This window comes from Sus scrofa, chromosome 1 (assembly GCF_000003025.6).
Source record: "Sus scrofa isolate TJ Tabasco breed Duroc chromosome 1, Sscrofa11.1, whole genome shotgun sequence".
Classification (NCBI taxonomy): domain Eukaryota; kingdom Metazoa; phylum Chordata; class Mammalia; order Artiodactyla; family Suidae; genus Sus; species Sus scrofa.
This window is the reverse complement of record NC_010443.5, coordinates 9,391,930-9,414,331: the sequence shown is the minus strand read 5'-3', so window position 1 is coordinate 9,414,331 and position 22,402 is coordinate 9,391,930. Positions and strand designations below refer to the sequence as shown.

At 48.9% G+C, this 22,402-nt stretch overlaps 1 protein-coding gene across 11 annotated transcripts in view; it reads left to right on the top strand.

Annotated features, from left to right (window-relative positions):
• The window catches only part of ZDHHC14 (zinc finger DHHC-type containing 14), a 271,704-nt gene that overhangs the window by 205,388 nt on the left and 43,914 nt on the right, over positions 1-22,402 (top strand). For 9 of the 11 annotated variants that reach the window (XM_021086517.1, XM_021086485.1, XM_021086502.1 and 6 more), the window contains exon 4: positions 20,801-20,938. In XM_021086517.1, coding sequence (XP_020942176.1) covers positions 20,801-20,938 — 138 coding nt within the window. The remainder of the gene's footprint in view (positions 1-20,800; positions 20,939-22,402) is intronic. The other 2 variants (XM_021086500.1, XM_021086493.1) reach the window with 1 other exon arrangement.

Here is a 22,402-nt window from a genome sequence, read left to right as displayed (position 1 = left end):
TTCCTGGAAGTGGAGTACCTGGGCCTGGGGGCCTGCGTTTAGCAACCTAAAAGGAGGGGGGATCTTGCGCACGCTCCAGATTGAGAGCCATGGGAACAGACTTTCTCTGACCCTCTCTGGGTTCCACCATTGCGGTCAGGGCGTCCAGACATGCTGAGAATTGCTTATCTCGTGTGGAGAGCAGCGGCCGGCAGTGAGGCCTCCTGGAGGAGGCGGCCACTTCCAGAAGAGCACGGCCGTGGTTCACAACCTTGAAAAATTGCTATTAGTAAAGAGCTACCGTCTTCTGAGGCCCGTTGGAAGCCATGATTATAAGTATAATTTTAGAGATGAAAATCCATCAGTATTCGTTAGTATTTCTTCTCTAACTCACTTTAGGGCCATAGTCCCTTTGGGCGTCCAGGGTGGAGATGGACATGGTTTGACCACACGGGTAGAGGTCCACCAAGCAGAGCAGCCATGCCAGGGCCTGGAGTGGGTGTTGAGAGTCAAGAGGAGGAATCAGGCCATATCTCTAGAGCGTTCTGTAAAGAAGGCATTTACAACGAACCCCAAAGTATGTATTTGTTGGCTGTTGTGTGCAAGTAGTGTGCAAAGAAATGTAAGAAGGGCTTCCTGGCCTTGACAAATTTTCTGCCAACTCATGAAAAGTGAACTAGTATCATAAAGAAATAGTTGACCAGGTTGGAGCACTCAGGATACCTGGTCTGACCTTAAGAGTGTCATCTTAGTCCAGTTCCCATAAAGGGGAGAATGGGAGGGAAAAAATGGAAAAATCTAATAGCAGTTACACTGAAGCCCACGGATGCCTATCAAGGAAAAGGGACTGGACTCAGCCACTAGAGCATCACGACTGAGCAGGAAATCGAGATGGGCTAATCTCACACATAAGTGTGAAGTGACATGATGGCATGTCTTAGTTAGCTCCTGGCCAGTGATGCTGTATAACAAGCACCCTCCACATTCTTAGATTTGATTCTGGTACCCAGGCAGAAGGGACAGCAGCCGCCAGGCATGTTCTCCTCACTGGGGGCCAGGGGGCGTGGGTGGCAGAAGAGGGTTAGTGGACCACATGACGGGGGAGCCAAAATAGGCAGTATCTTGTACAGCCTCTGCTTACCACACATCTGCTAAGACTCCTTTAGCCAAACCAGTGTCCTGTCAGTGGGGAAGGGAAGGATACTCCACCTTAAGAAGGGAGCAGTGCAGATTTGCCGAAATAATCCAGTCTCTCGCATGTAAGCCAAAAATCAGTTACGTTCTAAGAAGCAATCGCATGTCTGATTCATCTTCCTAAAGCAGCCTGCGCCTTACAGGAGATGCTTGATAATCACTTGTTTACTTGAGTTGCCTAGAATTGAAATTGGCCTCCAGCGATGGATTTGGGAATGACAAAGGCTAAGGATGAAACATACTTTATCAGCCCCAACATTTCTTCTTCCAAGATATTTGTGGCTCTATCAGCCGATCCAGCTGCTCTCTGTTGGGTGTTAAACTCAGTGTTTTACCAAATCCCACCCACTCTTTGTAGGAGTTGGGCAGGACTAAGCTGTTAAAAGCTGGAGACTTGTACAGTGAAAAATAACCTGTGTGCTTTAGTTTTGAAAGCTTGATACACGTTTGTTCATTGTTTTTTAAAAACTATACAAATTATTTGGTGTGTTGGAACAGATACAGTTTTATCTTATTTTTTAAAAGTTGAAAAATTATTTTAAATAAAGAACTTATTGATACTGGAGTAGAGGAAGAAGAATCATTTATTTAAGAACCTAGTACCCATGAAAAATATAATTTTTTTTTCTTTTTAGGGCTGCACCTGTGGCATATGGAAGTTCCCAGGCTAGGGGTTGAATCAGAGCTGCAGCTGCCGGCCTCCACCACAGCCCATGGCAACGTCAGATCCTTAACCCACCAAGCGAGGCCAGGGATTGAACCCACATCCTCACGGATACTAGCTGAAATGGTTTCTGCCACACCACAATGGGATATTATCTTTTTGATTAAAGAAGTGAAAATACATAGAGACAATTTATACTAAAATAACTTCCATTTTTGTGACACCATGATGTATGGCTTTTGACTTTTGGAGATAGTTCTGTGTATGTTATCTCATTTGCTACTCGCAAACAGCCTGTGCATGAGGTGGAAAGTGTCCCCCCTCCCCCATTTGCTGTTCACTCAGATTCAGAGGGAGCAGGGACTGTCTGTGGTCACACAGCAAGACTCTAGCAGCTGGAACCAGAGGCAGCTTCCCAGCCCCTGTGTGAAAGTTCATAAACCACGGACTTAGAGCAGAGGGAAACTCAGGTGGGCGTGAAAGTCAGCAGCAGGTGGACAAGTAAGACCTTGACAGGAGAGAAAAGGTAATAATTTCTACCCCAGGCTGGGAGAAACCCTGATCATCCAACAACCTGTGTCCTCCATGAGCGAGGCTCTGGCCCGGGCTCCAGGGGGAGAAGAAGGTAGATCACACACGGTCACCAGCCTTGAAAACCTTAGAAAAGCTGCAGGAGGAGGAGGGGAGGGGTCTGGCACGACCTGGTCGGGCCCGAGCAGAGTCACAAGGAAGCTCATCAAGCTAGTGGTTCCCCAGGGTTATCGGGCTGACAAGATACGATCTCTGTGTAAGTACTTCAGAGTCTTAAAAATCTCTCGTAGATGCTCATGAAGATTCTATTCCCTCCTGAGATTATTCTGCCCGAGCGCCCTGGTTTCTGTGTAACAGAGCTTCTCTGTTCCTTGGATCAGGCCTCCTCCCCAGCAGTCCTGTTAGTCCTCTGAGGTCCCAGGGCAGGGATGAAGGGATCGGCAGGTATCAGAAAGCTGAGGGGAGGCAGCACCTCGAATGGGAGCGGCGAGCCTCCAGTGGGAGGAAGGGTCCCATGATCTACCCCATGGCCGGACAGAGAAAGTTCCCCAAAGGGCCCAGGGCAGGAGATCAGATACTGTGAGGGCAGTAGCAGAACCGCGGCCCCGAGGCAGGCGTGCAGCTTACTTCCTGGGCCCGACCCCCCCAAGGACGAGCCTGCCCAGGGGCCTGGCCCCTTGCCTCTCAGGTTTGCTTAGAGCAGAGGTTCCTGCCCTGGGCGCCAGGGATGGGATGCAAGGGGTCCATGAGCTTGGGTGGAGAAACTGACATCTTTGTCACACTAACCTCTACATGAAATTTAATATTTCCTTCAGTTGTGGACACAGGCCTCAAACCACTTTAGTCACCACCCGAAGCCACAGACTTTTCATCTGACGTTACAGACATGGCCGATAAACCAGAAGATCCTTCACACTTGCGCCTGTTTAGAGTCGTCGATAAAACAGAGCGCTTGGTATTTAGCATAGGAATAAGTAAGCATTATTTTTCTGTCTCGCAACTTTTAAACTATTTTGAAAATACTTATTATTGCTTTCTTTTGTCACCCTATGTATGTATTTAACATTCTGGGAAGGGTCCACGGCTTCACGGGGCTGCTTACAGTGTTCATGGCACACAAGCTAGGCTAAGAACGCTGGTTAAATCTTGTTTATAGACTCTGTGGTTGTTCGAAAATAGACTCCTTAAGATGTCAGGTAACATCTCTCCACCCCAATCAAATTGGTGTTGATTTTTTTTGAATAATAGTAACATTTATTTCGAGAATGCCAATTTTTTTTTCATTTTTTAGTTTTATTGATGTGTAGTTGATTTATAATGGAAATGCCATTTTTTAAAGTTTCTTTTTTTAAAAAAAGAAAAACTATACTGAGCTTGTCCTTCCTCTCTTTCTTCCTCTTTCACTTTCAACCCAGACACAGGTGTGCAGCGCGCGCGCGTGCATGCACACACACACACACACACACACACACACACACACACACACACACACACACACACAGCGTCCTGTGGTGGGCAGACAGGCCTAGACCACCCACCCAGGGTGCCTGCCAAGCCCGGTGTCCAGCCTGCTCCGAATTCTTGGTTATTTTCTGGTAGCATCTGTGCCGCCCTCTTATTACACAGGAGAGAGAAGAGCTCGGGGCTGGATGAGGGCTGTTCCCAGCCCCTCCTGCCTCACCTCTGTGTTCCCGGATAAATAGAACCCGTCTTAAAAATTGTTAAGAATTCATTCCTTCCCATTGTTCATGGCTCAATCCTTTTATGCTACTGAGAAATATTGGGAAGAAAAGAACCCTTGGTGCAGTTAAAGAAATTTAAATTTTTCCACAAAAGATAGCACAACACTGTCTGCAGTGTAAAGCCAAGATTGTTTCCAAGCCCCACAAGGATTTTTAATGGTTTGTATCACATACCTTTTGGTAGAAAGCAGAAAAAACTAGATAGTGTTTCAGAGCATACGCTCGACTTTTGTGCATTCAGTTCACCACACTATCCTAGCAGAGCCGTGTACCATTTACTGTGCGACAGAAATAACCAGTTTTCTGCCAAGCCCTTTGTGCCTGAAAAACCATTGCCTGTTACCAACTGATTTATGGGTTTGTTTTTCAGTCCAATAAAATGAACCAAAAATGCGTTTTTTGGAGTTGCCATTGTGGCACAGCGGACATGAACCCAACTAGTATCCGTGAGGATGTGGATTCGACCCCTGGCCTCACTCAGTGGGTCGGGGATCCGGCGTTGCTGTGAGCTGTGGTGTGGGTCTCAGAAGCAGGTTGGATCTCATGTCGCCGTGGCTATGGTGCAGGCCGGCAGCTGTAGCTCCAATTCAGCCCCTAGCCTGGGAGCTTCCATATGCCACAAGTGCAGCCCTTTATAAAAAGCCCCAAAAATGCATTTTTACATCTTTGATCATGCTGAATATTTGCTGCAGGACAGGAAATCACCAGCATATGTGCCTGGGATTCTTACGATACTGTGCTCAGGGAAGCAGGGAACTTCTAAGTGAGAAACTCCTTAGGGCTGCGTACATGGCCACATCAGCGCTGCATTCACTCACCTGTTTCAGGTGTATCTTCTGACTGTGGCGTGTGTGTCAGGCTCTATGCTGGACAGGCCCCGGGAGATGCTGGCGACGGTGATCAGCTCAGCCCTGCCCCCAGAGCCTCCTACTGAGGGCCACACAGAGGCTAACAGGCACCTGTGGTACAGCGTCGTGTGGGAGTGTACAGGAGAGATTCCCAGCCTGGAAGGTTAGATTCCTAGAGGGAAGCAGGTGAACAGGAGGACGACCTGGGCAGAGGCCCGGGGCAGCAGGAGGCCAGCAGACTAGAGGAAGTGGCTGGTGTGGAGACTGCGGCAGAGGAGGCAGGACGTGAGCAGATGCCTTCCACGCCACGCTCAGGGCTTCCCGTCTTACCCCAAGGGCCAGGGACAATGGAGTGGCCTTATCAACCATGTGTGTCAGGAAGTGCCCTCTGTCTGCACTGCAGAGAGTGAACTGGAGGGCAGTAAGACGGGGCCAAGGAGGCAGGTGGGAGGGCCGCTGCCGAGGGACGAGGCAGGGGACAGCCCCGGCTAAGCTGGTAGCCATGGAGACGGAGGCGGGGCTGGATCCCAGAAATCCCGGAGGAAGAAGCCACAGGACTCAGTGCTTCATTAAGCTCATGAAGTTGGGGCAAAAAAGAGTGAGCGCTTATCTGAGCCCATGATTGTTTCCCACATTCGAGAATTCATGCGTTTAGAGAGAAATGGAGTTCAGATATTTCTGGTGAATCATGACATGATGACTTGAGTCTATAAAAGTGCGTAACTCAGTTTAACCAGCGCAGCCCTCTGGCTCCTGGTTCAGAACTCAATCTGCAGCACCTTAAACGTGAGGAAAGTGACGACAGCTTCAGGGACCCGGGACGGAGCATCGGTGTGTCCCGCTGTGAGTGGTTGGCTGGTGTCCCTGACATCAGACACAAAGAAGAGAAAAGGGGACTGAGAGAAAAGAAGTGCTAGAATATAATAGAGGGAGAACTACAGAAGGGAAGGGGCAAGAAAGGCAAACGTGGAGAGGAAGCGAGAGGTAGCCAGGTGCGCGTGGCCCCGAAGGTGCCGAAGGGGAGGCATCTGGGGCGAGAGGACGCAGAGCCGGGAGGCTGAGGACAAAGGCTGGACTTGGGCCCAGTGCGTCAGTGAGCAGTGAGGAAGGAGAGCCTACCTCCAGATGGCAGGGAACAGGCAAGGGGACCCCAGAGGTACATCCAGCCTAGACCAGGCCATTCTCCTAGACCTGCTGCCTGAAGGACTTCAGCAGTTCCTTGGAGAGAAAAACTGACATTTGTAGAACTTTTGCCCATAACTTCGCAGGGTAAGTCCTGGCAGCGCTCTTTGCAGAGGGGGCTTCAGACATCCCCAACAGACTCCTCTGCTGGCATCGTGGAGGCCCAAGGAATGACCCAGCCCTCTTCTGTGTCCTTATCTGCAGGCAGCTGACCTGGGTGGATCCTACCCCAGTCAAGAATCTAGATCTAGATTGGGAACAGTCAGGGAAACTGCCTGTCCCCGAAGGTTCAGTGAGCCTCGTGTAGTTCACGTCACCTTGCGAGCCTCACAACAGCCCCAGGAGGCAGGGGTGGAGGGAGTGTCTGCACACACCAATGAGAAATGGCAGGCAAGGTTGGCTCATGCCCTGCAAAGCGGGGGCTGCCGTTACAGCCCTCTCCAAGCGGCTCTGCCCATCACAGGACTGGGTCCCGGCCTGTCAAGTTCAGACCCACCCTTTGGCACAGGTCCCGTTAGCCAGGCTCTCAGGCCGAGTGTGCAAAGCCGGGATGCTGACATGCTCATCTTCAGCATGACTCAGTCTCCAGGGGCCGGAGCCCACCCACCATGCACAGCTGGCCCTTTCTCCCTGTGGTCGAACTACTTGGGAGCTGATTCATAGTCAGAAGGCTACTTTATAAACATTGAATGAGTACTGTAACCATTGTGGGGAGCAGAACCCGCATGGCCAGCCCCACAGGGCTTTCTGGTTACTTGGGTCAGATACTGTCATGTAAGACCAGGAGCCGTTCATATGAGCCCTTTAGAAAAATGCTTTGTGGAGTTCCCAATGGGGCTCAGTGGTAACAAACCTGACTAGTATCCATGAGGACACAGGTTTGATCCCTGGCCTTGCTCAGTGGGTTAAGGATCCAGCATTGCTGTGAGCTGTGATATAGGTCACAGACGTGGCTGGATCCCACGTTGCTGTGGCTGTGGCTGTGGCTGTGGCCAGCAGCTGCAGCTCGGATTCAACCCCTAACCTGGGAACTTTCATATGCCATGGGTGTGGCCCTAAAAAGCAAAGAAAAAAAATGCTTTGTTAGAAGAGCCTAATAATTTTAAATAATACATTTAAAGTTAATTTTAAAACACACGTCCTTTCTCATTCTGTGCATTTATCTAAGTATTTAAAAACCTATTTCAACAAAAGAAAAAGACTGTTTGACATGTTCTTTTGGAAAGTGCCTTTCCAGCAGGAAAGTCTCAGCAACAGAATCTCCAGGGCATCCAGGCGTACTTTGGCCTGTCCTGGATTACTGCCAGGAGATTGAACCACAGGGGCAGTGCACACAGGCCTTCTAATGTGAAGGTGACTTGGACCTAAGCCAGGGGAAAGTGATCTTTGGCTGCGGTTTGATGTTTGTCTGACCAAGAGGGGTCACCTCGTTTCTGCCCATAATTGTCAACCTGCAGCCCTGCTTCAAAAATACTTTTCTTCAATACCCAGAAAAGCCACAAGCAATTACTTGGTGAAAGCCTGCTTCTGTTTGTCTCAGTCTGCCCACAAACGCGCCTCTTTAGCTGGCTGTGTCTCCCTTGTGTGTGTGGCTTCTGGCTTCGTGTCTCTGGGGACCGTGTGCTCATCTCCGTTCTTACTGCCTTTTTGCCTTCCTGAAGGCTGTCTATCTGTCTCTCTCAGGTTTATGTTTCCAGCTCAGGCATCTCCTCAGAGCTCCAGACTTGCCCTTGCTCTCCGGGCATCTCCCCTGGGGGAGCTCAGAGCCGCCCCCCCATCAGCGTTCCCCTGGGACCCCCACCTCACTAAGTGCTAGCACCACCTGTTGGTTGCACAAGGCAAGCACCTGATGGTCACATTTAGTTCCTTCCTCCCCCATTCTTCCCTAAACGCCACCAGGCTCTGTACAGTTTCTTCCTGGGTGGGTGCTCTCGCGTGGCCTGCTGGAAGCTACCCTCATCTCTCACCTTGCCTGGGCGGGGGCTCGCCATCCATTCCTCTCCCCATCCAGTGAAATCCCCGACAGAATCTGATCACACTGCCTCCTTAAAGGTGCTTTCCTGCTGGTGGCTCCTAGGAAGGAGGGCAGCATCCTTCACCTGGCCCACAAGCTTCACACCCCACCCACCTCCAGCTCTGCGGTACCACACGCCCCACTGCCCAGGCTCCAGCCCCGAGGGCCTCCTCTCAGCTCCTGGAAAAGGCCTCAGTCTTCTCCACAAACGCCTGCCCACCTCTCGGGACTCCGGGGAGGTTCCTGGGGAAGCACCCCCCCCATGGCTTTCTGTGCGTGGCCTTCACAGCTCTGACGGGGTCATCCCTCTGCAGGCTCATTCAGTGAGAGTCGCTGCCCCGGGGACATGCAGGCTCCAAGAGAGCAGCCCTGTCTCTCCCGCACCGTGCGTTCCCAGTGACCTGAACCTCGCCTGGCCTGCAGCTGCTCCGTCAGCAGGGACTGAAGCAGGGAGGGAGGGAGGAGAAAAAGAGAACTGGATATTCCTCCGCCTGTATTTGCCTTCATCTCTCCATGTTACCTTTTTCTCTTAAAAAAAAAAAGGTCATTACTTTTTTAGCTCAGTGACTAGGTTAGTGTTCTCAACCTGAATAAAAAATTTCCTTCCAGGAGTTCACTTGTGGCCCAGTGGGTTAAGGAGCTGGTGGTGTTACTGCTGTGGCTCTGGTTGCGGCTATGGTACAAATTCTACCCCTGGCCCAGGAACTTCCACATGCCATGGGCACGGCCAAAAAAAAAGAAAAAATTTTCCTTTCCCCAATCTAATAAAACTCACAGCTCCCCCTCTCAAGCCTCCCAACAGTACAAATAAAGATTTTCAGACTCCAAGAGAAATGATAAGAATTTCTAATTAAGTCTGATCAGGAACTAGTACCTGGGATACAGTGGGAGGGTGGAAATGACAATTAAAAATGATTCATGATGTATTCAGGCCTCTTACAACTAAAGTTTATACATATATTTAGTCACTCAACAACTATTTGAGGACCTATCAGGTGCCCTGGCTACAAATTTGAATAAAGTAGTAGCTTTCAACCTTTTGCCCCCTGCAGTTCACAGTAAGAAATGTATTTTAGGAGTTCCCGTTGTGGCTCAGAGGAAATGAACCCAACTGGTATGCACGAGGTTGTGGGTTTGATCCCTGGCCCCACTTGGTGGATTAAGGATCCAGCATTGCCATGAGCTGTGGCGTAGGTCAAAGATGCAGCTTGGATCTGATGTTGCTGTTGCTGGGGCTGTGGTGTAGGCTGGCATCTGCAACTCTGATTTGACCCCTCGCCTGGGAACTTCCATATGCCTCAGGTGAGGCAAGGAAGGAAGGAAGGGAGGGAGGGAAAGATGCATTTTACATTGGGGCTCAATGTACATAAATACTCAGATAACGTTTCACGAATCAATACTTGAAATGCTCCAGTGTTTGGTTTTATTCTTCTTTATAATGCTGATCATGATCAGCTAAAGGAATTTGATGCCCCACTGCTTGATCACAGCCCTTAGTTTGGAAAACTGAATAAAACATAGGTCCTTCCTGTGTGTAAAGCAGCTCCTGCCCTGGGGGCTGAAGACTGGCAGTTATGCTGGGTGAGCAGAGTGCCAGCCTCAGGCAGGGCTGGGGTTTGGGGTGTGTACCCAAGGATGGCACATTGAACAGGCCAGTCCTGCCTGCTTGCCCTCAAGAACAACTCAGCCCCCAAAACAGCTGTTACAGTTAGTCGCCTCACTTTCAGCAAACTAAACCAATGGGTCAACCATTCTTAACAAAGAACAGTGCGCGGGAAGCTGTGTATAAACTGCCGTGCGTGAGCGCACAAGGGTGAGGGGGACCGCCGGACACATCAAATTTAAATGAAACTAAATCAGAGCAAATAAAAAGAAGGTTAAGAAGCGGCGCTCTAGAGGTTAACAAACAGAGCTTGCGGTCTTCGTAGGCGACCGCGGCCAAGCAGGTGTGCAGTGCTGGCGCTGCTCCTCCGCCTGCCCCACACGGTGGCCCTTCTCTAACCCCTCCTGTCCCGCCTGGCCCAGGCCAGCGGAGCCCCAGGAGCCCTCCCCACTGGCGGGGGCTCAGAGCTTGGTCGCTAGCAAGTGTCGGCTGGGAGGGTCTTTCTCCTTGCCCAAGGCTCTCGTTTGGAAGGGGATGTTCGCGGGCTGTGAACTCTAACTCCCGCTTCGCCGCCGCTTCCTCGCTGTACTTGACCTTTAGCAGCCCTGAGTCCTTCCAGGAGACCGTCTAGACATTAAGCGGCCACAGGTTAGAAAACCACATTCCCAGGCCAAAAGCAGTTAACCGGGCGTGCATGTGTAGGACCCAAGGCTGATTTAATGTTCTGCTCTCACCATCTTGAAATTCTGCGTCATTAAAACTTTTTTTTTTATCAACATGTAGTTGATTTATCAAGTTCTGTCAATGTCTGCTGTACAGCAAAGGGACCCAGTCATACCTATCTATACATTCTTTTTCTCCTATGATCTTCTTCATGCTCTATCACAAAGTAATTTTTTAATAAGATGCCCTAGACTTTCCGTTTGCAATGAGCCCCCCAGATGCCGTAGCGGGTCCTGACCATTAGATAGAAAATTTGGCCTCTTCTTTTGAAAGCCTGTGTTTTAGAAAAGTAATTAACGATCCACGGACTAGACTGTGGTGACTCAGTGAAGGCTGGCAGGCTTTGTACAAACGATAGCAACAAACAAGAAAACAGCACACTATATTTAGAGTCGGAGATGTCTGCTGACCCAGTTCTGGTGGGGGAGTAATTACGTGGTACTGGGTAGTCTCTGAGCCCTGCAGAGCCATCAGTTAGCTCTGGGCCTCACCTGCAGAGTTCTGGGCCAGTTTTTAGAGTTTCTACTTGGGAGGCCCGCCAGCACTTCCTAATTTGTATAGGGTATACACAATTGACTTCAATTCTTGAAAAATTTTATTTAGCCATATGGTCTTAATATTTGAGTGGGAAAGAACCATTAATAGCATACCCAACTGGTGAGGCCCAGAAACCTGCCTGGGTTCCATCATGAAGGAGGCATTTAGGATTAAGACTTCAGATTCCATTGCCTTCGAAAATCCAGTGTCCTGGAGTTCCCATTGTGACTCATCAGGTTATGAACCCGGATGGTATCCATGAGAGTGTGTGTTTGATCCCTGGCCTCACTCAGTGTGTTAAGGAACCGGCGTTCCCATGAGCTGCAGTGTAGGTCGCAGATGCAGCTGGGATCTGGTGTTACTATGGTGGCTGTGGCTGTGACTGGCAGCTATAGCTCTCATTCGACCCCTTGCCTGAGAACTTCCATATGCCATGGCTTTGGCCTCTAAAACGCAAAAAAAAAAGAATGCAGTGTCTTTTCAACAATGCACCACCAGCACTGCAATATCACACGTATTAGGATCTTAATTTGGGACTGCTTAAAACAAGTAAACATTTACTAGCTGATTTTAGGGATTTTTTGGGTTTTTTTTGGGGGGGTTGTTTGTTTTGTTTTGATTTTGGTGCTTGTAAGCAGTGGGCCATTTTAGAAAATGGAATATAATGAGGGAACCAAAATATAAAACAAATAGAGGTCTGTCTGCTCTAGTTGAAGGGCGGGGGCGGGAAGGCAGGGGTTCCCAGCACCCAAGGAGCTCACTTTGGAGTCACGTTACTCCGCAGTCATCAGGGCTCTGGCAGCAGGAGCCGCCCAGGGAATACAAGCAGAGGGTTGCCGTGGCCTTGTTTCTTCGGGGGCCCCTGTGGTGTGGAGGACAGAACAACGGGGTGACCCAGGGAGGTTTCGCAGTGGTTCGGTAAAGAGGTGACGGGGCCTACGCTGTCTGCAGCTGCAGCAGCCCCCAGAGGCAGAAGCAGGAGCATAGGACAGATAGCAGGAATAATACGGTGAACAGAACTGTCGCTCAGCTGGATGGGACGGATGGGAGCCAAGGGTGGTGATGAAAGCTTGCGCCACCTTGGCCAACTAACGAGGTGCATGGGGGCGCCATTTACTAAGAAAAGGCGGGTTAGTGAGGAGGGTGTATCAGGGAGCCTGATGAATCCAGCCTAGGCCCCGAGGAATGAGAGGTGTCGGTGGGACAGTCAGGTGGAAACGTCTAGCAGGCAGTTGGAAAGATGGTACAAACTCTCCTAAGGAAAATACCTCAGTGAAAAGTGTAAGGGCCCAAGCGTGACCCTCAGATGTGCCTTGGACCTGAGAGGAAGGACTGGGGTCACTCCCCCCACCACCCTCCCAAGTCTGGAGGTTGGCAGTAGATCTCCAAACCTTGAACTTGAAAGGACAATGGGATGGTGGAGTCAAGGGCACAAGCCCCAGAGTACCACCCAGGCAGCTGGAGAAGCAGGACTGCAGGGCGCTGAACATCTGTGTAGAGTTAGTGTGCTATGAGAATTCTGGAAAGCCCTACAGGCAACTTCCTAGTGTCCAACACCCCTAATGCGGCCATCTGAGTCTAGCTTTACTTCTGCTCTGTATCAACCGCGGGGCAGTGGGAGTTCCTATTGTGGCTCAGTGGTCAGGTTCCAGTATCCATGAGGATAAGGGTTTGATCCCTGGCCTCGCTCAGTGGGTTAAGGATCTGGCATTGCCGCAAGCGTCGGTGTAGGTTGCAGATGTGGCTCAGATCTGGCCTGGCTGTGGCTGTGGTGTAGGCCAGCAGCTGCATCTCCAATTTGACCCTTAGCCTGGGAACCTTCATCTGTCAGGTGTGGCCCTGAAAAGAGAAAGAAAACAAAATAAAAACAGTGGGGTGGGATTTGTCTGCAGAGAGCTGGCCTGAGCCCTAGGCCCTGACTCTGAGAGGGCCAGGCAGGGGCGCCCAAGGGTCTCTGGCCATGCCCACCTTCTAGAAATGGGAAACTGGGGACAGTTAAGAGCACTGTAAGCATAAATATCACCCACATAAAAATATTCCCTGCCGGGGACTGTCAGAACACATATTGAAGAAGGGTCAGAGGGGAGCGTGTGCCCCCCTCTCTCCCATCCAGCATCTGTCCACGTGATCTCTTAACACAGGCTGTGTATGTAATTGCATCACCAGGTGAGATGTTATGTGGGTAAATATACAAGGCACAATACATATCTGTGTTCCTTTCCTTGACCTGGTCTTATATTTTAATACTACCAGTAATATAGTTGGGTCTACAGTTTCAACTTAATAAAAATGAACAAGGCACAATACATATCTGTGTTCCTTTCCTTGACCTGGTCTTATATTTTAATACTACCAGTAATATAGTTGGGTCTACAGTTTCAACTTAATAAAAATGAAATGTCTAAAGTTTTGCAAGGAGGTTTCCTTCTGGATAAATTCTCACTATTTTGGACACATCACAGTTTGCTCTTTAAGGGAACTGTCTTCAGTTTCATTGAGCTGTTGTGTCCCGCTCATAGACCAGTTCTCTGCGCCTTAGATGGTGTAGATTCTTTACTGCAAGATCACAGAAGCAGGCTTACTTTGGAAAAGCATGCCCATCAGGAGTATAATTTTTCAATTTTGTGTTGTCATCAAAAGGTTTTGAAAGGCCTTAGAACTGTTGGCTTTTCATGAGTATAACGACCCCATGAGATAACTCAGACCTGAAAACTTCATCTTGAGGATAAATTGCCAGGCTTCAAAAAACATGGTAACTGGCCATGACAGAGCATCTGTCTGGAAAGTGTGGGGCCAGTGGGGAAAGCACCGAGTAGTCCTAGAAGCAGAGACCCAGACGCAGCTCAGAGGAGCCCTGGGACTGTGGCAGTTGCATTTGGCCCAGAGACTCACTTCCTTCGTCGCCTGTTCTGGGGAGTCTGTGCTGCCCACATTGGAGGCTCAGTGTGGGGTGAGGTAAAGCATGTGAACTGTACTGAAAACCAGAAAGCCCTGCAGATGTTTAAGCCACTATGATGTAAGGTGGTATTGACACTGACGTCAAGGGCTGGAATTTCTAGAGAGGAATGGAGTCTAGAGAATCCTAGAGAAGGAGGGGTCTTGGTGGGCAGCATGAGCTTGTTTTTCAGATTCAGAAGATAATTGTTTTATCCTGGGGAAGATAAAGGAACGCCGGGGCCTGGTTTCCAGCCCCGTAGCTAGGATCTGGCATTGCTATGGCTTGGCTGTGGTGTAGGCCAGCGGCAACAGCTCCGATTAGACCCCTAGCCTGGGAACCTCCATATGCCTCAGGCATGGCCCTAGAAAAGACAAAAAGATCAAAAACAAACAAAAATAAATATAAGAAGTTGCCCTTTTGAAGAGCTGAAGGGACCTTGTTTGTTGCCCAAGGAGACTCGGCACTGTGCCAGGTGATGGCGAAGCCAGGATGGGAGACACAGGAGACCGTGGGGGTGGAGGAGGGGGTGTGGTCCAAGGTTAGGTTGTAGGGTAAAGGAAACAATAGGTCTGCATTTACTTACTGGTTTTACATTGAAAAGTTCTAGTTTTTTGATAAATAGAGCTACAGTGTGCAGAATCTTCATTTATAGGACATTGACAAGGACTCAAGACCAGAAACTACACAGGTGCTAATAAAACACAGAGTCACTTTACATTCAATTTTACAGCTCAAAGGGGTCTGAGAGCTTATTTAATCCAACTTTTTACACATAAAGAAACTAAGCCCCCATGCGGAAGAGATGTATTAATACTCCAAGGCCACAGAGTTAGTTAATATGATTTCTTGATTTTTGTTTCTTCATAAAATTAAACAGAACTCATTTTCAGGAAGGGAGCTAAGAAGCCTTCCCGATACATCCCTTTGCCCTTCACCCCAAATAGCCGTCGCCAAGCCCCATAATGCCAGTATATAGTGTTTGCTAAGGATTTTGCTAAGGAGTGTGGTCAGGTCTGTATGTCTCCATAAGTTTTCAGAAACTTCTCATGTTCACTTTGCTGAGAATGAGGCCATCTGTTCATGGGTTCGAGTAGCTCTTGATTGAAGGTGGGCACCCCAGGCACGAGCTTCTCCGCGTCCTGCAGAGGTTGGATGCCTGGATCCAGAAGAAGCCCAAGGAGCCACCGACACCTCGGCCAGTTGCCGTGTGGCCGAGGTCCATTCTTGTTCCCCCTGCTGATGTGTTGTGCCTAGAGCTGCAGGTGCCCAAGTGTGCTGCCCCAGGAGGGAGGGGACAGGGCCTCAGGCCCACCTGGCACAGCGACCAGCAGGGAACTGGCACAGGAGGCAGGAACAGGTGGTGTGAAGAGTTCAGATTAATACCTGGTTCCAATGCCAACTCCTCCACCTGCACATTCCTCCTCTGTGAAATGGGCACGGAAGCATCACCCTCACCAAGTTTAGTGAGAATAAAGTGACACAATTCATGTGAAATACTTAGCACAAGGTCTGGCACATAGCAAGGACTCAGTAAAGTTTGGGTAAAAGTGAGAAGAGCTTCCATTGTGACTCAGTGGGTTAAAAACTCGACCTAGTGTCCGTGAGGATGCAGGTTTGATCCCCGGCCTCACTCAGTGGTTAAGAATCTGGCTTTGCCTCAAACAGTGGCGTAGGTCGCAGATGCAGCTTGGATCCGGTGTTCCGTGGCTGTAGCACGGGCCTCAGCTGCAGCTCTGATTCCTGGCCTGAGACCTTCCATATGCCGCAGGTGCAGCCGTAAAATAAATAAATAGTGAAGGGGGGATGGAGTAAGCAGGTGAGGTCGCTTTCCAGAAATCTCACCAGTCATTGAACACAGTAGCAAGGCTATTATTACTTAGAGTTTCCCAAAAGAGGAGCATGACTTATTTAGTGTCTAAGAATACAGTCCTCTAATACTTTAGCTAGTTTCATTGTAAACGTTCCTGTTATATAATTTTTAGAATCACGTGGGAGTCATAAAGGTCAAGTGACAATATGTGCCCCTATATCTCAACTGTCATCATTCTAAAGACGATAAAGATACCTCATAAGGCAACATCTTTCTAATTTCGGAGGTAAAAAGTCCTAGGTTTAAAGAAAAAGTAATTTTCCACTTCATACCTTTAAAAACATTTAACTTAATTTAAATGTGATTAACATATAAATGAGAAGTTCTACATTTCAGTTTTCACAGGATTCTCAAGATAACTTTGGAGAAAGAAGTTGGGACTATTATTCCCCAAGCCCAGGACCGCTGCATGAAAAACCCAGAACTGCTTGGCCTGGGGATATGATTTTATTTCTCTCTTGAGGGCCTGTCTTCTGGGAGATTTCAAATTCTTAAAACATTTTCAAACACTTTTATTCTTTTTTCTGGCAACCTTCAAGCACAACTTTTGCAAAAATGTTTCCCTTCGTATTTTCCTTACTGTTCCTGTGGATTTTTCTGTCTCGTCCAGTTTTCATGCATCTCCACTCCTCCTTACTTTGAAGGCCTCTTACTCATACTCAGTCTCTCCTGGAACTCAGACCTGCCCTTTAATCAGAGGAGAGGCCCAGGTCAGCCCTGGGTTCCTCACCTGGCTCAGTGGCGCCCCCTCTGAAAAGTGTGGGGATAGCCCTGATTCGATGGAGCTCTCCTCAAGGATAAGTGAAGTAATGACGGAACAGGCGCCCAGGGAACGGTAGCTTTAATCACCAGTAATACTACTCTTTTCATTAGTATTTAGAGTTTGGGGTTAGCAAAATAGGACCATAACTCATGAGCACTTTCCAGTGTCTCCACCTGGGGACCGGGAGCGGGGGTCACTCGGAAGCCTACCAAAGGCGATGCGAGGGCATTTCTCTGTCGGCCTCGTGCACGTTTGTCGAGTGCATGCTGCATGCCAGGGCTGGGACGGTGACCAGAAATGATTTCTCACCTCAACGCCTCACCTGGGGAAGGAGAGGAAAACAGATCCTCAAATCTCACCAGGGCAGCAGGTGCTAACGGAGGTGTTCGCAGGCGCCGCCGCTGGCCGACTCAGACCTCACATCATTTTACAGAAATTTCTAGGTTTATCACCCCACCCGCACCCCACGCCCACGTTCCATTTGCTTCCCCCCAGCAGCACCCCCAGCAGCCTGCTTTAGGGAAGGGCTCCTCGTTCTTTTGAAAGGAACCCTCCAGAGCTGCTGAGTGTGGAGACCACTCCCCTCCAGCAGGATCCAACCTCAGCGTCAAGGGATTTACAACAAGTCCCAAGCTGTTTCTGAAAGAACCTCCCACCACACACCCCTCACCCCACCCCGAGGATCTCGGACACCCGTTCAGTTTCTCCGCAGGGAAGGCACGCAGGCTGCGCTCTCGTGAGAGGTGTTGAAACTTCGCAGACGTGCGGCTGTGCGCAGCGGTGCTGCGGCTGGGGCCCCTCCTCTCGCGTTCTTCCTCTGCCAGTCACTGCCCCACTCGGTCCCTGGGAGCCACCCCGTGTGCCAGCTTGTGCCCGCTCTCCTCTCTTCTTCCCTGGAAGCAGTTCTCTGTTGAGAAGGGCCCCAGGCGGCCCCTGAGTGGAGCCAGTGAGGGCAGCGTGGGCACCCCTGCCCCGTTTCTGCTGTGACCCATCGGGAAGGGTGCTATGTGCAGCCAGCATCGCGACAGAGCAGACTGGCTTCTAAATTCGGATTTCCTCTCTTAGAGGCTCATTCTCTAGGTCTGAGGAATATTCTGGATGGTGAAAATAGTGTCCTTGCCAAACAAGAGGAGGGACTCCTAGAAGCCTTGGGGCACCATGCTGTCCCTTCTCAGTGGTCCCAGTGCTTGATGTGGTGCTGGGCTCGAGGGAAACGCTCCTCGCAGGCGACCTGGCAGTTCATGGGCGAGAGTCTAGATAGAGGCAGGTGGAGCCGGACCCAGGTGTGAACAGTGTGACCCTGAAATGTCCTCGTGGTTGTATGAGGGTTTATTCAGTCCTCTGATGAATATTTATTAAAGGCTTAGAGTAGAGTGGGCAGACAAAAACAAATAAATAAGATGATTTTAGCTAAGGTGGGTGAAGGTGCCAATGGCCGTTCTGACTTCATCTGTCTAAAGTTGGGGGTAAAGGAGTTCCACCCCCACCCCCAGGAAGAGAAATGGCAGCACAGCCCCCAGGAGCAGATCCACCCCCGTACCCAAGTAGGGAAGCAGAGGAGGGTGCTGGTTGGGGATGTAAGGAGACTGGGAGGCGTACGTGAGAATAAGGGGCTCTGAGCTCCTTTATTCCACAGAAATGCCCACCGAACTCTCAGGCTCATGTACCACTTCCTATTCAACCATCACAAAGAAAAGCATGAAAACCGTTGAGTGGAAGCAGTTCTCAGTGAGCCCACGTTGTCAGTGGGATTTTTGGTCAGCCGAGAAAAATTTTTCCATAAGATAAGTGGCAGCAGCTTTCAGCTTAGTGCCACCAGAGAGCCAGGCATTTGCACCCATTCCTGAGACATCGCTGGTTTCCCAAGAAGCCCCCAGGCAGCCCCCACCCATCCAAGGGTCTCGTGCCCGCCTTCTATTGCTTTCTTCCCGTAGCAGCTCTGCCTCCCTCGGGAGAGCACAGAATCCCAGTTCAGCTGACAGTAAACTTTCTAAGCTAAAAATACAGCTCCCACCCACCCCCATAGAAATGATTGCCCTGAGCCATAAAAGACCTTGGTTCTTGGCGTGGGGAGGGGAGGGAGTCCGCGTGTGGCTTCTGCCTCCTGAGCCCTGATGTCTCCTCTGCGGTGGGGAGCCTCACTTTAGTGAGGAGGCTCCCCATTTGGAGACCAGCTCTCACAGCTGGTGCCAGAGGTTCCAACCTAAGCTGTGCGTCTGTGCCGCCAGCCCCCCACTTTCCAGCCTCATTTTCCATAGGCAGGCATCAAGAAGAAAAGCCGTTTCTCCAAGTGACAGCCTCACGTCTTAGGAAAATTCGGCTGATTGTGACTTCTCTTTTTGCGTGTTCCGTATGGACCTCTCCACTGTACAGTCTCCATGGATCAGGGACTTGGGGAAATGAAGTGGTTTTTATATGGGAATTAACGTTTCCAGCTGCATGGGGTTGGCAGGCCATGTTAAAATGGAACTCACACGGACACCCCAGCAGGAGTTGCTTTCCTTTGAATGTCAGCCTCTTATAGGCCATCAGGTTGTCACCAGGCTGGTGTGCTCTGACCTTTCCCTTTGGGTGACCTCTGCTCAGTCTGGCTGCCGCATGTGGATATCACTTGCGGACAATGGGCAATCTTCTGCCACTGTCTCCAGGCGTCCTCGTGCCCTTTTCAGGAAATAAGTTTGCACCTGACATAAAATATGAGTGATTTATGATAGGTGCCCAGAAAGAAATGAAGCACTGCCTTGCATAACTTTATAGTATTTTATTTACATAGCCCACCTCATACAACTCTCTCTGTACGTTTTCAACGTACAGATAAGACATGAAAATTGGGTAGAAGCTAAGCTTGGATAAGAGCCCAAGTGGAAGACTTGGCCAATGGCTAGCGTTTTCCTCCTCATCCCGCGGCAGGTAGTCTGATGGGAGTGGGTGTGTTGGAATGGCAGGCTAGATAGGCCTCTCGAATAGATCAGCTGAATAGGAAGCCCTTTGACATTCCTTGCAACGGGAAGAACAAATCACAAATGCGTTACAGAAATTCCCAAGGTGAAATTCCCAAGGTAACAAGGAATAAAATATAAAAATGCTGAAAGCCAGGGGGTTCCCGTTGTGGCTCAGTGGTAACAAACCCTACTAGTATCCATGAGAATGCAGGTTTGATCCCTGGCCCGCACCGTGAGTTAAGGATCTGGCTTTGCTGTGGCTGTGGTGTAGGCTACCATCTGCAGCTCTGATTCGACCCCTAGCCTGGGAACTTCCATATGCCATGGATGCAGCCCTAAAAATATAAAAAAATAAAAATAAATTAAAAATGCCCAAAGCCAGCCCTCTGTCATTGATGAAGTGCTCCAGGCAGCTTGTGCACTGGGATCAGCCCTGAGAAAGACCTGTCCTCAAGTCTAGTTCCACTGCTTCTGAGCTGTACAACCCCTGTAGGCAGTCTCCCATCTAAGTTTGCTCATCTGTAAAATAGGGCAGCAGCGTTTTCCTCACAGGATGGTTTCAAGGCCAAATGTATTGATGTAAATGACATCTCTTGATAAACTATAAAGCACAGCATCCTGGTTTTTTTTAAATGCTTTCCCAGACAGCCTTTAATTCCACAAGACTCTATATGGTATCTTTGTTTTACAGGTAAGGAAGCTGAGAATTGTGGTTAAAAGATCAGGTGTATTATGTTACTTGAAGATCATAGATCACTTTTAAAAAATGATGTCAGTTGTCCTATGACTAAGTATTGAATAGCAAAGACATTTCTTAGAAAACAACTGTAACTGAGATGGGAGAACAAGGGATTGTCCTTCTGTCCTCTCCCAGGCCCCTAGTGATCTCTCTCTGTGGCCACTTACCCATGAGAGATGGTCACTCAGGACCACACACCCCTGAAAGGCTGAGCCCCAGCCCGGTCCAGCCCAGCCATTACCATCAGAAGTAAGATTATTCTGTGAACCTAAGAGATTTCTTGTACAAAAGGGGGAAATCGGTCCATTCCTATTGTAATGACAATAGAATGCATGCTTTTTGTTTTTTCAAAGCTCTCTTGAAAGAATAATTATGTTCTTGAAATGCCTTATTGTTAGGCATTTCTCTGAGTGGTGAATGTGTATCCTTCTGTTATATTATCAGCGTATTGGGGGTGGAGGGGGGCTCCCTCAAGTGAAGACGTTTCATTAATTGATTTCCTTTTTTTTTTTTTTCTGCCTCTCATTTCAGAACGGTTTGATCACCACTGTCCCTGGGTAGGCAACTGTGTGGGGAAAAGAAACTACAGATTTTTTTATATGTTTATTTTATCTCTGTCTTTCCTGACAGTCTTTATATTTGCATTCGTTATCACCCACGTCACTCTTCGTAAGTATGCTGGGAGACCAGATTACGTATGTAACCGTTTGCCTGACTTTAGTTTTCTGTTTTAGTTTCTCCGTCATTTCGGGTCTCTCTTTCTTCTCTCTCCCCTTCTCCCTGCCCCCGCCTCCCGTCCAGCCCCGGCCCCTTCTCATTTCTCAGCTCACACCCCCTGCACCCCAACCCCTGCTCCAGCCTTGTGACCTGATTTTCTCTTCTGCTAAGGACTCTCCAGGAAAAACATGTCCACATTTTCATGAAGGATGATGTGCTGTCAGGATATCTATCGAATAACAGAGCTTTTTTAAAAAAATGTGAAATCCACTTAAGCAGATTTTCCTCCCTAAAAAGAAAAAAAAAAAAAAAAAGAGGCTAAAGATTGAGCTTTCTTATACACAAATCTATAGATATTAAAGATAGACATTTGATAAGCTATAATTATCTGCTGGAACCTTGGCAAACTACCCCGGGCATATGAAGGAAGCAACTTTATTAAAAATGAAGTTTGGATATGAATGACTTCAATATATGTTTGTCAAAGCGATTGCCATTTGTCATTCCCCTTCCAAAGGTCATAACGTTGAATTTCTTCTGTCTCTTGGCCCCTCCTTTGCTATAATAGGGAGTGAGGAGAAGAAAGCTGTTTGGCTTTGACCTGTAACTGTGAGCCTGTAACCTTCCATTACACTGCCGTTAGTGACGTGAAAGACCGGCCCTGCCTGCAGGCTCCTCAAGTACCACCACCTGTTAGCAAGTGCAGAGCCACTCTCTGGAAGGTTTCTGGACGCAGGCCTCACTTTCTTCCCTGCAGTAGTGCTGAAACCACAGTTTGCTAAGGCTGAAGTTAGATCCGCAGATCCTACCCCCCCTGCTGGAGCGGGGTTGGGGGGGTTATGTGGGAGCTGGGGATGCGGGAGGTATGAAAGGGTCACGTTAGTTCTCTGTAAATATTGGTCAATTTTGGACATTAATGGACTCTCCCAAATGTGCATAAGCATCTTAGATCCTAGTTCCCATTCTTTCTGACTGGATTCCCTTCATCTGAATGTGACACAAATTCATAATACATGCTCGAGAGCCATAACTTGGTAGGATGGCAAGAAGAGGATGAACGTTGGTTAGAGACCCCTTCCCCTCGTTCACACCGCCTGGCAAGGATGCCCCCGGGCTCTTCCAAGGCACCTGTCCTATTTTGAGAATCTCAAAATGGCCAAAATGTAACTAGGATCCTATCTATATATTAATAGACAATAGAAGTAGTTGTACAATGAGAGAAGAAAGAAGTATGCCGATACTCCAGCTTAGTTATGACACCACAGAACAGTCTTTAAACATTACATCTTCTATCATCTAGAACAACTTCAAAATGCCTTTATATACGTACATACACATACAGACATATGTATATATACATATATGTATAATGTATAGAATCTCATTGTGTTTATGGCCATGCCCTTACCTGCATTC